Below are 12,933 nucleotides of genomic sequence, written 5' to 3'. Positions count from 1 at the left end.
TAGTTTTAATAGCATAATTATCCGGGGTTAAAAAAACATACAAAGCGTACGTATGTTCTGTTACATTTTCTTAGTTATTACATTTTGTCTATTAGATATAATATGTTTATGCAAAAAAAAAAAACTAGATTAGACAGACATGTGTTAGATAAAGTTTTTTTGGAAAAATAATTGTTGGTTCACTTAATCCAGAATTAAGTATAACTAGGTTTTGTAGGTTGTTTCATTAAAATTGAAACTTTATTTTATTTGATACAAAATAAATATATCAGTTATCCAATTTCATTTTCATCAATGTACATTCACATCATTTACTTTATAATATCCCCCTTAATATTTAAATAATTATGAAATAGCCTCCTCGTAACTTTGACTATTGTCATTCTTTTCCGCTAATTTAAAAATAGAGCTCAAGAAAGGGAAACCCTTCATCCATTTGCCCGAAAAAAAAAACAAAAAAAAAAAAGAAAATGATGATGATCGGTAAAATAAACAATCCTAGAATTAAATGGTGTCTCCTCTTTCGAATCTCCACCACTGGAACCAAGATTCTCAATCAAGAACTTCTAATAAATAACACATGCAACTCATAGATGAAAAGAAAGAAACAAAAACTCATTTTGTTTTTGTATTCTCCTCGTTGTTTAACTCCAGAAACAACACAGAAGATAGAAAAAATGTCGTTTACAGGAACATTGGATAAATGCAAGGCCTGTGACAAAACCGTCTACGTGATGGATTTGTTGACGTTGGAAGGAAACACTTATCACAAAAACTGCTTCAGATGCAGCCATTGCAATGGCTCTCTCGTGGTATATGTCTTCTTCTTCTTCTTCTTCTTTATTTCTTCATTGTTACCCTATTTCGAGAATGCTTTGAAACTCTTTTCTCAACAGATAAGTAACTACTCATCAATGGATGGAGTTCTTTACTGCAAGCGTCACTTTGAGCAGCTTTTTAAAGAATCTGTCAAGAGTCTTCACACAGGTCTCTTTAGTTTATCTCTTCCTTGTTCTGTTTTCGAATGTTTTTTCATTTGTCTGTGCTAACGTTATTTAATATACAACAGGAGGAAAGACAGACAAGACGAATGATCAGCTAGTAATGAACTTATAACTATTTTTTATTTTGCATGTTTCTTTAATCTTTAATCTAATTATTTCATTTGAATCTGCAAGACTCGAGCTCCAAGCAAGTTATCTTCATTCTTCAGTGGAACACAAGACAAGTGTGCGACTTGTCAGAAAACCGTTTATCCACTTGAGAAAGTAACAATGGAAGGAGAATGTTTCCACAAGACTTGCTTCAAGTGTGCACACAGTGGTTGTCCTTTGACTCACTCTTCGTACGCTTCTCTCAACGGCGTCCTCTACTGTAAAGTTCATTTCAACCAGCTCTTTCTCGAGAAAGGAAGTTACAATAACGTCCATCAAGCTGCTGCTAACCACCGCCGATCCGCCTCTTCTGGTGCCTCTTCTCCTCCTCATGATGACCACAAACCTGAAGATGAGGCCGTGGTTCCCGAGGGAGAAGAAGGAGAAGGAAAAAAAGAAGAAGAAGCAGCCCCTGAAGCTGCAGGAGAAGAGCCTGAGCCTAAGGCTGAGTAACTATCCTACCAGTTCTCAAGTTTGAAGTTTTATATGCTTTTTATCTTTACAAATTAATATATGTATACAATCATTCTTTTTGTAAATTATTGTAAAGCTTGGAGAGAATCTGTTGTAAAAACAAACCTTTAACATCCATTTTTAAAAAGAGTATACTTTCTTTAATCTTAGCTATGAGAAAACCAGTTCTTGTTCTGAAACAAAGATTATAACCAAATGTTTTATTTTTCTGAACCAAAATTCAAAACATACGGAATCGGTATGCAAACATACTTGTCTCTATTTCTTGTAATGCAAATAATCAAAAGTTGTGAAAATTCGCCAAGAATAGTCAATCTCTCGCATTGTGTTCCTGAGATGGATAGTTGTTTTTCAAGACATGAACAGAGCTTTGCATTTAGCCATTGTATCATCTGGACTAGTAACTGCAACGCAGAAGAAACAATCTTACTGGTCATGAAAATGTCACTAACACATACAGAGATAAACAGATGATATATCCAACAAACTGACCTGAATGGCCAATTGTTTTTGGTGATTCATAAATTTCATAATCATTTCCACCCTGAAAGGAAGTTAAAGCCGTGTTTTTTTACACAACAAGCTCAATGGAAAATCATGCAAGAATCACTCCAGAATTTACAAAAGTTAAGTTGTGTTACCTCATAGGTTTTGTCACCGAAGAAATGAATTTCATTGAAGTCTTCAAGGTACTGCAAGCAGTAAGTCTTGTCCCAACCTTTAGGGAAGACCTGGTTCATAACAATGGAACTAGGCTCAGTAACACAAAAACTGGCTATAAGAAATTTGTTAAAATCCACATTTTCATTCCAACTCACATCGAAGCTGATCTGTCCTCCAATTGAGAAAGTAAGGTTAAGATGTGCAAACCGCTCACGAAGTTCAGCCACCATCTTTGGTCTAATGTTTTGAACCTTTTTAAGACAAACATGTTAGAATGATATCATCACTTAAACAAACAATGCTCATGATTGGTTTTCTATAAGGAACCGAACTAAAAAAGTTTTCTCTTACCTTATCATATCTCTCGAACTCGTCTCTTTCTTCTTGGCTGCAGTTGCGACCAATCGGTGACACATTGAGCATTCCATTTCGGAATTCTATAAATGTTCCCCTGTGTTTACAAATTACAAAAATAAGAATCTTTAACAACTTGAAGACCTTCTAAAATAATTAAAACATAACTGGACACTAGATGTAGAACTACATATGTACCTTTTGATTGGAATATCCAAGTCTGCAATGTAGTGCAGCGTGAAATTTATCAGCTCCTGCATCATCAAATTTAACGCTATAACGAACTATTCATCAAACACATGTACTTGAATATCGCTTCACCACCAATTAAACCAGTCAAGAAACATTAAATGAACTCCTGCTATCTACTACACATGAGAGGGGCAATGATTTGTGCATTACCTTGAGTTTGTCTTCGCCAAGGTACAGCTTCAGGCTCTAAGAAAGAAAGATACAAACTATTAAGAAACAAAAGAAACGATAAAGCAACAATGTGGGTAAAAGTAAAAGCCATCGTTTCATGTGCACCTGGATTCCAATGGGCTCCCCATCTTTATGGGCAGCAAGACCATTCTCAGAGAAACAATAATCATAGTCGGTGGTGACTGCACAAAAATACAAACTCGAAAGTATTAGCCAAACAGATGGAGACTCACAAGACAACAAGGTAGAGCACTAGAGCCAGATAAAAGATTCCCTATTAAGATAATCAGATAAAGAGAGAGACTTGGAGAAATCAAACACATTCCAGAATATAATTACAGAGATGATCAGCAGCTATCCTAATATACAGACGTAAGGGATCTTGTGCTCTTATGTATCTTTGTTGTTGATGGATTTAGTCAACGATCTAAACCAGAGAAAGTCTCGCTAGTCACAGCTTCTAAAAGGATCCCACATATATAACAGAAAACACACAAAAAAAAAAAGAGAGTGACATTTCTCATCAGTGCATGAAAAAGATCCTTCCTTTAGATACAAAATCGAATTTTCTAAGAACAGAGTATAGTTTCTTTTTCCCAATCTGATCACATTACGTACCTGTTTTGCCAAGCTGCTCAGATATCTTGCTTAGATCAGATCCACCGACGACTCCAACAGTAACCACCTGAAAACTCTCACAGACATTTCATCGAACACTAACCAGGCATACAAGAAGCTACGATGGATCAACCACACGACATACCTTGCGCAATTCTCGGATGAACTCGAGCAATTCAGGAGTAGCTTCCTTCCTCGGAGCAGTGAGAGTACCGTCGACGTCGAACAAAGCGATCACTCCTGGCTTCTTGGCCGCCATTGAAGGATGAAGAGATTTGGAAGTGGAAGAAGATGATGATGATAATGGCGGAAGAAGATGTGAATAACAATATAAACGAGAGTGGACCGATCTAATCTTTAACGAAAGTGTGTCGCTTAATATATGGTCCTCTCTTTTTGTCCTAGAGATATGTGATTGGTTGATTAAATAATCGTGACGCGTTAATATCATTATTTCTCTATATACTAATACTCTTATAGTATGGTTGAATTTAAACGGAAGCATTACAACATTTCTTGCGGTTCAAATAAAGTGTTCATTTGGAAAAATGTTCGACTGAAAAACAAAAAAAATACTTGGATCTGTTATGATATGATGATATGTAGGGGAAATATAGGGGTCCGAGAAGAATTACTTATTTTTTATAGAGTTTTGGTAACTAACCATCTTGATCTTGAGAAGAAGTGATACCGGCGCCACTTCAAGTCCAGTTCATGTTCCCATCAGTGCCGGTCCTGAGATAATACAAAATAGGGCTGCGCAAAACACCCGGATCCGAAGAACCAAACCGAACCCGATCCGAAAAAGTAGTACCAAACCCGAACCAAAATTGATTAAATATCCGAATGGATTCAAAATTTTAGTATCTAAAGAACCGAAACCGAACCCGACCCGAACCAAAGTATCTCGGGTACCCGAATGTAACCGAAGTAGATTTATATACCTAAATATATTACTTATTTTTAGATTTAATATATATTAAAAACATCCAAAGTATATAAGATACTTTTAAGTTGTCTAAAATGCTTAAAAATATACATAAATAGTCAAAAGTAAATGACTAAAATAGCTAAAATATATTCAAAACACCAAAATGCTTGAAATATCTATTGATTTTCTATCCAACTATTCAAATTAAACCAATTTATATGTTAATTTTAGGTATTTTGACATATATTATACAAATTTATATGTAATATATTATTTTGTTTTATAGATTTTGAGAAATTTTAAGCATATAATGAATATTAAAACTTTAAAAATAATTTAAATGGGTTATCCGAACCCGAACCGAAATTTAGAAATACCCGAATGGGGCTGAAAACCCGAAACCCGATTAGATCCGAACCGAACCCGAATGGATACCCGAACGCCCACCTCTAATACAAAATACAAAACTGAAGACCTTAACTATATATATAAATAATTCTCGATAAAAAAATCAATTTATAATAAAAAAATTTACATCTTCAAAACTATTAAAATTTGATTATTTTTTTTGTAAAATAACACTTCTTAATTTTTTTTTTGAAAATTATCTATCAAATTTTTAGAATTAAGGTTTTCTGATCATATTTTTCTTAGTTAATAAGTAATAACATAGCCAAACCATTAAATATTTCTTGTAAATAGTTGATAGCAACTCGTAAGTAATATTTTTACAATTGTAGTTTTGAGAAGATTTTTTCGGCTGGAGCATCTGAAACCGGGATTGTAAACATTATATTATAGACAATCTATATATTTTGATAACTCTTTTTATATTTTGGTCTTGTAACTCGTGTGTAGTAGGAAAAGAGTGAAATACACTGTGAAAAAGAATAATTTAGCGTGAAACACAATTACAATACACATTGATCTATTTAAGTAACAACAATAGAAAAAAATATACCTCTTTTTTTGTTTTCATGAATTATGGGCCCACATGATTGTTTCACGTGTATGGGGTCAAGCCCGGGCATGTGTCCCATTCAATTTTTTTTCCCACGATGTTGTTATATATCTTTTCTCATTCTTTCAAGATCAATACATCATCTATTGGTAACGTACGTAACAGTGTTGTAAATTTGTAATGCAAGCAGTTTTTTTACATTCTTGAGCAAGTGATCACTCTCGTTTACAAAAGCTTGCATATCCATTGTTGAAACTGGAGATCTCACGTAAGATCTCCGTCACCATGGAAGAAATTGTTTCATTTTCATTCCTAAGGAAATTAGATTTAGGAACTCAGGTATTCGGATCGGTTCGGATAAGAACCAATTGACTTCATGTCTATCAAATGAAGAGAATTTGGACACATAGTCCTTATGTGCAACTTGGGTGTGCAGTTGCCCCCTATGACATTTATAAGTTGTTGCCCCCTATGACATTTATAAGTTTGGTGTCATTGTTTACCAATTTTCAATAATTAATGCATTTGTTTACTTATTAAATTAAATTTTAATATTAAATTTTTCCTTTGGATACAAATAATTTTTAGATCAGCTACCGAACAACGGAACCCAGGTTCTTAACATTAAGAACTGATATGGATAAATAATTTAAAGGCAAAACTGATTCAAACTATTTTATTTTGGATCAATTTTTGTTCAGATAGTATCCATGCCTAGAGAAAACGACGCCTCTCGCTTGTTTGGAAGATGACAATTTTTGGGAAATAAGACCAGCTTTACGCCTCAGGAGGAATATTATTGCGTTCACAGAGCCCCATAGATCGCATCATCAAATGGCTGTAAGAGCAAAAGTCTATAAGACATAAAAATCTCCCAAAAAAAAAAAATCTATCAAGTATGGTGGTGAAAAGCGAACAATATCGTTTTCATTTGGTTCAGAAGTCTATTAAGATAGCCAAGATTTGCAACAGAAATTTAATTATTTGGACAACCAAACATTGTGTTGTAAAAGAATGGGGAATTCGATCTGTATTATTAATGAACAACAGAGGTTCCTTTTATAAGGATCACAAAGTTTAAGTAAAAAAGAAATTATCCAAAACTTAATCCAACAGGAAATAGGAAAACATCTAAAACAGAGAAAAAGAAAACTTGAAGTCTTGGCCAAACTAGGATCTTGGCCGCCGACTCTCTCTCCTCCATAGGTCACGGCTGGGCCTTGTCTTGGTCTTGGTTATGGGTCATCCACTTAATGATTTATAACACTCTCCTTTGGATGCCATAACCATATGGGTTTGTATCATGCACGATGTTGCCTCGTTAAAACTTTCTAGGAAAACCAAAAACCCAACATGGAAAAAATGGAAACCGTAGATAGGAAAAATAGTACAACGCATGACACTCCCCCTGATGAAGGCATCACTGAAGATCTTTCAACTGGCGCATACATATCTGATGAACCAGCTTCCTGAACGTTGAGGTTGGCAGAGACTTGGTGAAGAGATCGGCTGAATTGTCACTGGACCGAACTTGAACCACTTCAACTTCTTTAGCTTTCTGTAGGTCGTGGGTGAAGAAGAACTTGGGCAAGATGTGTGTTCGCTCTATCTCCCTTAATGTATCCATCTTCGAGCTGAGCAATGCAGGCTGCATTGTCCTCATAGATGATCGTAGGCTCTCCTTTTTCCTTTCACACGGCCAGGCCACTCTCTTTAAGAATATGGCCGGTCATGTTCCTCAACCATACAAGCTCTCGGCTTGCTTCATACATGGCTATGATCTCGGCATGATTAGAGGATGTTGCCACTAAGGTTTGTTTTGTGGACCGCCAACATACTGCAGCCCCACCGTGTATAAACACATAACCTGTCTCAGATCTAGCATTGTGTGGGCCAGATAAGTACCCAGCATCTGCATATCCGACCAAACTATTTCCTGGCTGGTCGGTATAGAACAATCCGAGGTCCGTTGTTCCTTGCAGATATCTGAACAGATGTTTTATTCCGTTCCAGTGCCTAAGTGTCGGACATGAACTGAATCTGGACAGTAAACTCACGGCAAAACTAATGTCCGGACTTGTATGACTAGCTAAATACATTAAGGCTCCAATGGCACTTAGGTAAGGCACTTCCAGTCCGAGTGTTTCCTCGTTCGGCTTCTTTGGTCCGAATGGGTTCTTCTCCAGGTCTAAGGACCTCACGACCATAGGACTCGACAAGGAATGAGCCTTGTCCATATTAAACTGCTTTAGTATCTTTTCTGTATATGTCTTTTGATGCACAAGGATTCCTTTGTCTACATACTCAAATTGCAGTCCCAAACAGAACTTAGTTTTCCCTAAGTCTTTCATTTCGAATTCTTTCTTTAGACATTCGACCGTTTGGGAAATCTCTCCAGAGATTCCTATTACATTCAGGTCGTCCACATAGACAGACATAATCACGAAGCCTTTGCTGTCGAATCTCTTTATAAAAATACATGGACTTATTGGATCGTTTTTATAACCCTCTTTCATTAGGTACTCTGATAATCTGTTGTACCACATTCGACCTGATTGTTTTAAACCGTACAAGGCTTTATTCAGCTTAATGCAATGTTGTTCTCGAGAACCTTTCTTATCTTTGAGCTCAATACCCTCTGGAACTTTCATATGAATTTCATTATCCAATGAGCCATATAGATACGCTGTTACTACATCCATTAGGCGCAGATCAAGTTTCTCTTTCACGGCCAGACTGATCAAATATCGTAATGTAGTTGCGTCCACCACAGGGGAATAAGTTTCCTCATAATCTATTCCTGGTCTCTGTGAGAATCCTTGTGCTACAAGCCGTGCTTTGTATCTCACTACTTCTCCTTTCTCATTTCTCTTTCTCACAAAGACCCATTTGTATCCCACTGGTTTGACATCTCTAGGTGTCACGGTTATAGGGCCAAAAACGCCTCTTTTCTTTAATGATTCTAACTCCACGTTTATAGCTTCTTTTCATTTGATCCAATCTGATCTTTGTATGCATTCATATATGGACGTGGGTTCTAGATCCTCATCTTTTTCCATGATCTCAAGTGCTACTTTATAAGCAAATATATCATCGACGTCGATATCATTTCTGTTCCATTTCGTTCCAGACATTATATAGTTTATAGAGATTTCTTGATTGTCCGGCCCTGTTGTCCCATGAAGTTCGGCGTCCTGAACCCCATCATTTGGAACGGTCGGATCAGTTGGTGTGGCCGGCCCACTTGGCTCAACCGTTCTGGTCGGCTCGGCCGGTCCATTAATGTTCTGGACGGTTTCCTTGATGCTCTCAGATCCAGCACCTCTCTTGGACTTCCGAGGCTGTTTATCTTTGGAACCAATAGGTCTACCACGTTTGAGACGTTGTTTAGACTCTGTAGCCACTTGACCTTGTCCCTTCTGGACGACTATTCTTATTGGTGCGTTACAAGCCGGTATATATGACTTTGTCACTCTATTCGGGTCAGCAAATGAATCTGGCAGTTGATTAGCTAGCTTTTGAAGATGTATAATCTTTTGGACTTCCATATCACATTCTTTAGTCCGAGGATCTTGCCAAGATATGGTCGAGACCATTCTATTTCTTTGCTCAACCGGCTGTTATCTCCCCCTAAGGTCGGATATGTGGACTCATCAAACTGTGAGTCTGCGTATCTGGCCTTAAACAAATCACCGGTTGTTGGCTCAAGATACTTTATAATGGTTGGGGAGTCATATCTAATGTATATTCCCATCCTTCTCTGTGGTCCCATTTTCGTTCTCTGTGGTGGAGCAATTAGAACGTAAACGGCACATCCAAATGTTTTGATGTGGGACACGTCTGGCTCATGACCCGTGAGTAACTGGGATGGCGAATATCTATGCTCACTAGATGGCCTGATGCGAATCAGTTCTGCTGCATGTAATACGGCATGTCCCCACACTGATACCGGGAGCTGAGACCTCATGAGCAATGGTCTGGCTATCAGTTGGATACGTTTAATGAAGGATTCGGCCAAGCCGTTCTGTGTATGTACATATGCCACGGAGTGTTCTACACTTACCCCCATGGACATACAATATTCATTAAAGGTCTGGGACGTAAACTCACCAGCATTGTCTAGACGTATAGTCTTTAGAGGGAAATTTGGAAAGTGTGCTCTAAGTCTTATTATCTGTGCAAGTAGGCGTGCAAATGCCAAGTTCCATGTGGATAGTAGACAAACATGCGACCATCTGGTCGATGCATCAATCAGGACCATGAAATACCGGAACGTCCCACTAGGTGGGTGTATTGGTCCACATATGTCTCCCTGAATCCTTTCCAGAAAATTTATGATCTCTTTATTAACTTTGGCTGGTGATGGCCTAGTTATGAGTTTCCCTTGTGCACATGCTGCACATGTGAGATTGTATGGGACAACTCCTTTAATCGTGTGCCCTTGTGAATTCATTATCAACTTTCGCATCATGTTATTACCGGGATGGCCAAACCGGTTATGCCATAGAGTGAAAATTTCGCAGGCATTAGCCTCGATCATACTAACCTTTGCATAGTATAGGCCAGTAGACATTGCAGGTAAGGTTTCTAGGATCCTTTTATTGCCTTTGGTGATTATGTTAAGGAATTTTTTATTTCCTTCTTCCCATGTTTCAAGGTGGAAACCGCTCAATCTTATATCCTTGAAACTCAATAGGCTCCGTTTAGAGCTAGGGGAATACAAGGCATTTTTAATCTCTAGACGAGTGCCTTTAGGCATCAATATATAAGCATGGCCGTGACCCTCAATCAGGCCGGCCACACCCGCAATAGTGTGTATTTTTGCACTTTGTATTATGAGATTGACGAAGTATCTTTTGTCTCTAAGAATTGTGTGCCTTGAGCCACTATCCACCACGAGTATACTCATCTCATTCATTATATATAAGAAGATTTCTAATCTCAGAGACTTTATAATCTTTAAAACTTTCATATTATAAATTCAAACAATAAAAATAAAAACACCAAAACAGTCAAAGAACAAAAATATGAGTCAAATTTAGTCTTTAAGACAATCTGATGTCTCGTGATCCATTGGATCATCCTTTTCATGGTCGAAATAATCATCAGCATCATACCCATTGTCGTGAACCATATGAGCTTCTGGGTTCTTGTTCTTAAGACTCTCTTGATAGAGTTCACATAAATGTTTAGGGGTTCTACAATTCTTGGCCCAATGGTTACTCATCCCACACCTGTGACAAACGGATTTGGTCGAGTAAGACGGCTTAGATATACCGCCTCGACCGTGGCCAAAATTGGCTCTTCCACGGTCATGGTTGGAACCACGACCACGGTTATTGTGGTTTCCATATCCACGGCCATAAGCATAATTGTCACGGCCACCACGTCCCTTGTACCCACCACGGTTTCTACCGTGTATTCTTCTCTCATTATAGACGTGGTTGCTTTCTTTGGGATCTTTCTTTTCATGTTCAGCTTTGTGAGCTTCTGGTAATGGTGTTGAACCTGAAGGTCTCATCTCACTGTTCTTCATCAGGAGTTCATTATTAGCCTCGGCTAGAAGTAGGCACGAGATCAGATCAGTATATGTGGCGAATCCTCTCTCTATGTACTGCTGCTGCAGCAACACATTCGTTGAATGGAATGTAGAGAAGGTCTTATCAAGTAACTCCTTTTCGGTTACTTCTTCACCACACAATCTCATCATTGAAACTATTCTGAACAATACAGAATTGTATTCATCCACGGATTTATAGTCCATGAATCTGAGATTCTTCCACTCATATCTAGCCTTTGGAAGTAGCACCGTTTTCTGGTGATCATATCTACGCTGTAAAGCGGTCCAAAGGTCTAGTGGATTTTCCATTGTTAAGTACTGATCCTTTAAACCTTCAATGAGGTGATGGCGTATAATACTAATCGCCCTGTATCTGTTTTTATCACTATCATTTTTTCCCTCGATGATCGTATCACCGAATCCCTTTGACCTCAGGTTGATCTTTGTATCTAGCGCCCACTGTAAATAGTTATCTCCAGAGAGATTAAGGGCTGCGTAGTCTAGATTTGAGATTTTCGACATCTGGATCACATTGTCATTTAAAATTCAGATTCACAATGTGATCATTCGACCTTTAGACATTCAAAACAAATCGGCTACAAGCATGCCCTATTCGGCCATGTTATTAAACAATAGGATCGGCTATGTAAATCTATTTGACCATGGTGCGAATCAATACTAATTTATGATTCTACATGTACCAGAGAGATTAAGGCCACACGGCCATATGTATTTATCAATGTAATCAGATTCAGATTCGTATATTCTATATGCTGGTCGATTTTAAACAATACGAATGTAATTCAATTTAGATTTAGATGTAATGCAAACAACCTTAGAAATTCGATTTCTATTGGATTCAAGTTATGAATTTAGGATTTCAATTTAAACAATAAGGCTGCCGGTTTTAATCAATATGATTTCAAGGTTTCAAGGCCTTTAGGGTTTAAATTCGATTTAGATTATTCAAGCAATCTATCAACCTAAAACCTCAGATCATTAAACACTCAATCAAGGAAGATTAAAATCGGATTCAATCCTTTAGGTTTAGGGTTTCGATTCCAGAATTAGGGTTTCTTAAATTCTGATCAGGAACTATCAATCAACAAGTTCTAAGGAATCAATTCAGGTTACTAGTTATGAGATTTGTAGATTTTAAATTTGTAATTTTCTAGGGTTTCATCAAAGACGAAGTTTCCATAATAATGGATTAGGGTTTTGATCTTTCTAGGTTCTCAGATTAAGTTATACCTTTGCTTTGTAGAGATTTAGAACCGGACCACCAAAGAAAGAGAGAACAGGAACGGATGAAACTTTGAGCTGAGACGAACGGACGCTTGTAGTCTCCAATCGGATCGCAGACCGGGGGCGGACGCGAGCTGAGGACGGGCGCGGGCTTGTCTCGGGTGCGCGGCGTCTCGGATGCGATCGCAAGCTGGACGGGTCACGTCTGAGCTGGGACGTGAGCTGAGGACGTCAGGGATTTGAGATGGATCGTCTGGGTTCTTGATCAGACGAATAACGTGTCTAGGGTTTAAGAGTGGTCGCCGATTTTAGGCTTTTAGGTTTCGATTTTTTGTCTCAGGGTTTTAGAGTCTATCGTGCTGATAACGTGTTGCAAAAGAATGGGGAATTCGATCTGTATTATTAATGAACAACAGAGGTTCCTTTTATAAGGATTACAAAGTTTAAGTAAATAGGAAATTATCCAAAACCTAATCCAACAGGAAATAGGAAAACATCAAAAACAGAGAAAATGAAAACTTGAAGTCTTGGCCAACTAGGATCTTGGCCG

General features: G+C 37.7%; 3 protein-coding genes across 3 annotated transcripts; 1 reads left to right on the top strand and 2 right to left on the bottom strand.

The window, feature by feature from the left end:
* Window positions 1–578: 578 nt before the first annotated feature.
* On the top strand, window positions 579–1,772 carry LOC106429591 (LIM domain-containing protein PLIM2a-like). The gene is made up of 4 exons (XM_013870337.2): window positions 579–812; window positions 897–987; window positions 1,070–1,101; window positions 1,179–1,772. The coding sequence occupies exons 1-4, from the start codon at window positions 594–596 to the stop codon at window positions 1,605–1,607; spliced, it is 771 nt and encodes a 256-aa protein (XP_013725791.1). The 5' UTR covers window positions 579–593; the 3' UTR covers window positions 1,608–1,772.
* On the bottom strand, window positions 1,746–4,206 carry LOC106429590 (phosphomannomutase-like). Its single transcript, XM_013870336.2, has 10 exons — window positions 3,832–4,206; window positions 3,687–3,753; window positions 3,174–3,250; window positions 3,048–3,083; window positions 2,844–2,899; window positions 2,643–2,742; window positions 2,447–2,542; window positions 2,270–2,359; window positions 2,121–2,172; window positions 1,746–2,032 (listed from the first exon to the last, which is right to left on the bottom strand). Exons 1-10 carry the CDS (start codon window positions 4,189–4,191, stop codon window positions 1,980–1,982), a joined length of 987 nt encoding a protein of 328 aa, XP_013725790.1. The 5' UTR covers window positions 4,192–4,206; the 3' UTR covers window positions 1,746–1,979.
* Window positions 4,207–10,616: 6,410 nt separating this feature from the next.
* Window positions 10,617–11,447, bottom strand: LOC111203619. Its single transcript, XM_022697531.2, has one exon. It carries the CDS (start codon window positions 11,445–11,447, stop codon window positions 10,617–10,619), a length of 831 nt encoding a protein of 276 aa, XP_022553252.2.
* Between the last annotated feature and the right edge of the window lie 1,486 nt (window positions 11,448–12,933).

Source organism: Brassica napus, chromosome C3, assembly GCF_020379485.1.
Source record: "Brassica napus cultivar Da-Ae chromosome C3, Da-Ae, whole genome shotgun sequence".
NCBI lineage: Eukaryota > Viridiplantae > Streptophyta > Magnoliopsida > Brassicales > Brassicaceae > Brassica > Brassica napus.
This window is presented reverse-complemented; position numbering and strand designations above follow the sequence as displayed.

Excerpts from the sequence above, each read along its gene's own strand:
- LOC106429590 (XM_013870336.2), bottom strand. The coding sequence starts at position 4,191 with ATGCTTCCGTTTAAATTCAACCATACTATAAGAGTATTAGTATATAGA. Across the intron at positions 3,251-3,686 it reads TGAGCAGCTTGGCAAAACAG|TCACCACCGACTATGATTAT; the intron begins GTACGTAATGTG and ends ATTTTTGTGCAG. Across the intron at positions 3,084-3,173 it reads GGGAGCCCATTGGAATCCAG|AGCCTGAAGCTGTACCTTGG; the intron begins GTGCACATGAAA and ends TTTCTTTCTTAG.
- LOC111203619 (XM_022697531.2), bottom strand. The coding sequence starts at position 11,447 with ATGGAAAATCCACTAGACCTTTGGACCGCTTTACAGCGTAGATATGAT.
- LOC106429591 (XM_013870337.2), top strand. The coding sequence starts at position 594 with ATGAAAAGAAAGAAACAAAAACTCATTTTGTTTTTGTATTCTCCTCGT. Across the intron at positions 813-896 it reads ATTGCAATGGCTCTCTCGTG|ATAAGTAACTACTCATCAAT; the intron begins GTATATGTCTTC and ends TTTTCTCAACAG. Across the intron at positions 988-1,069 it reads TGTCAAGAGTCTTCACACAG|GAGGAAAGACAGACAAGACG; the intron begins GTCTCTTTAGTT and ends AATATACAACAG.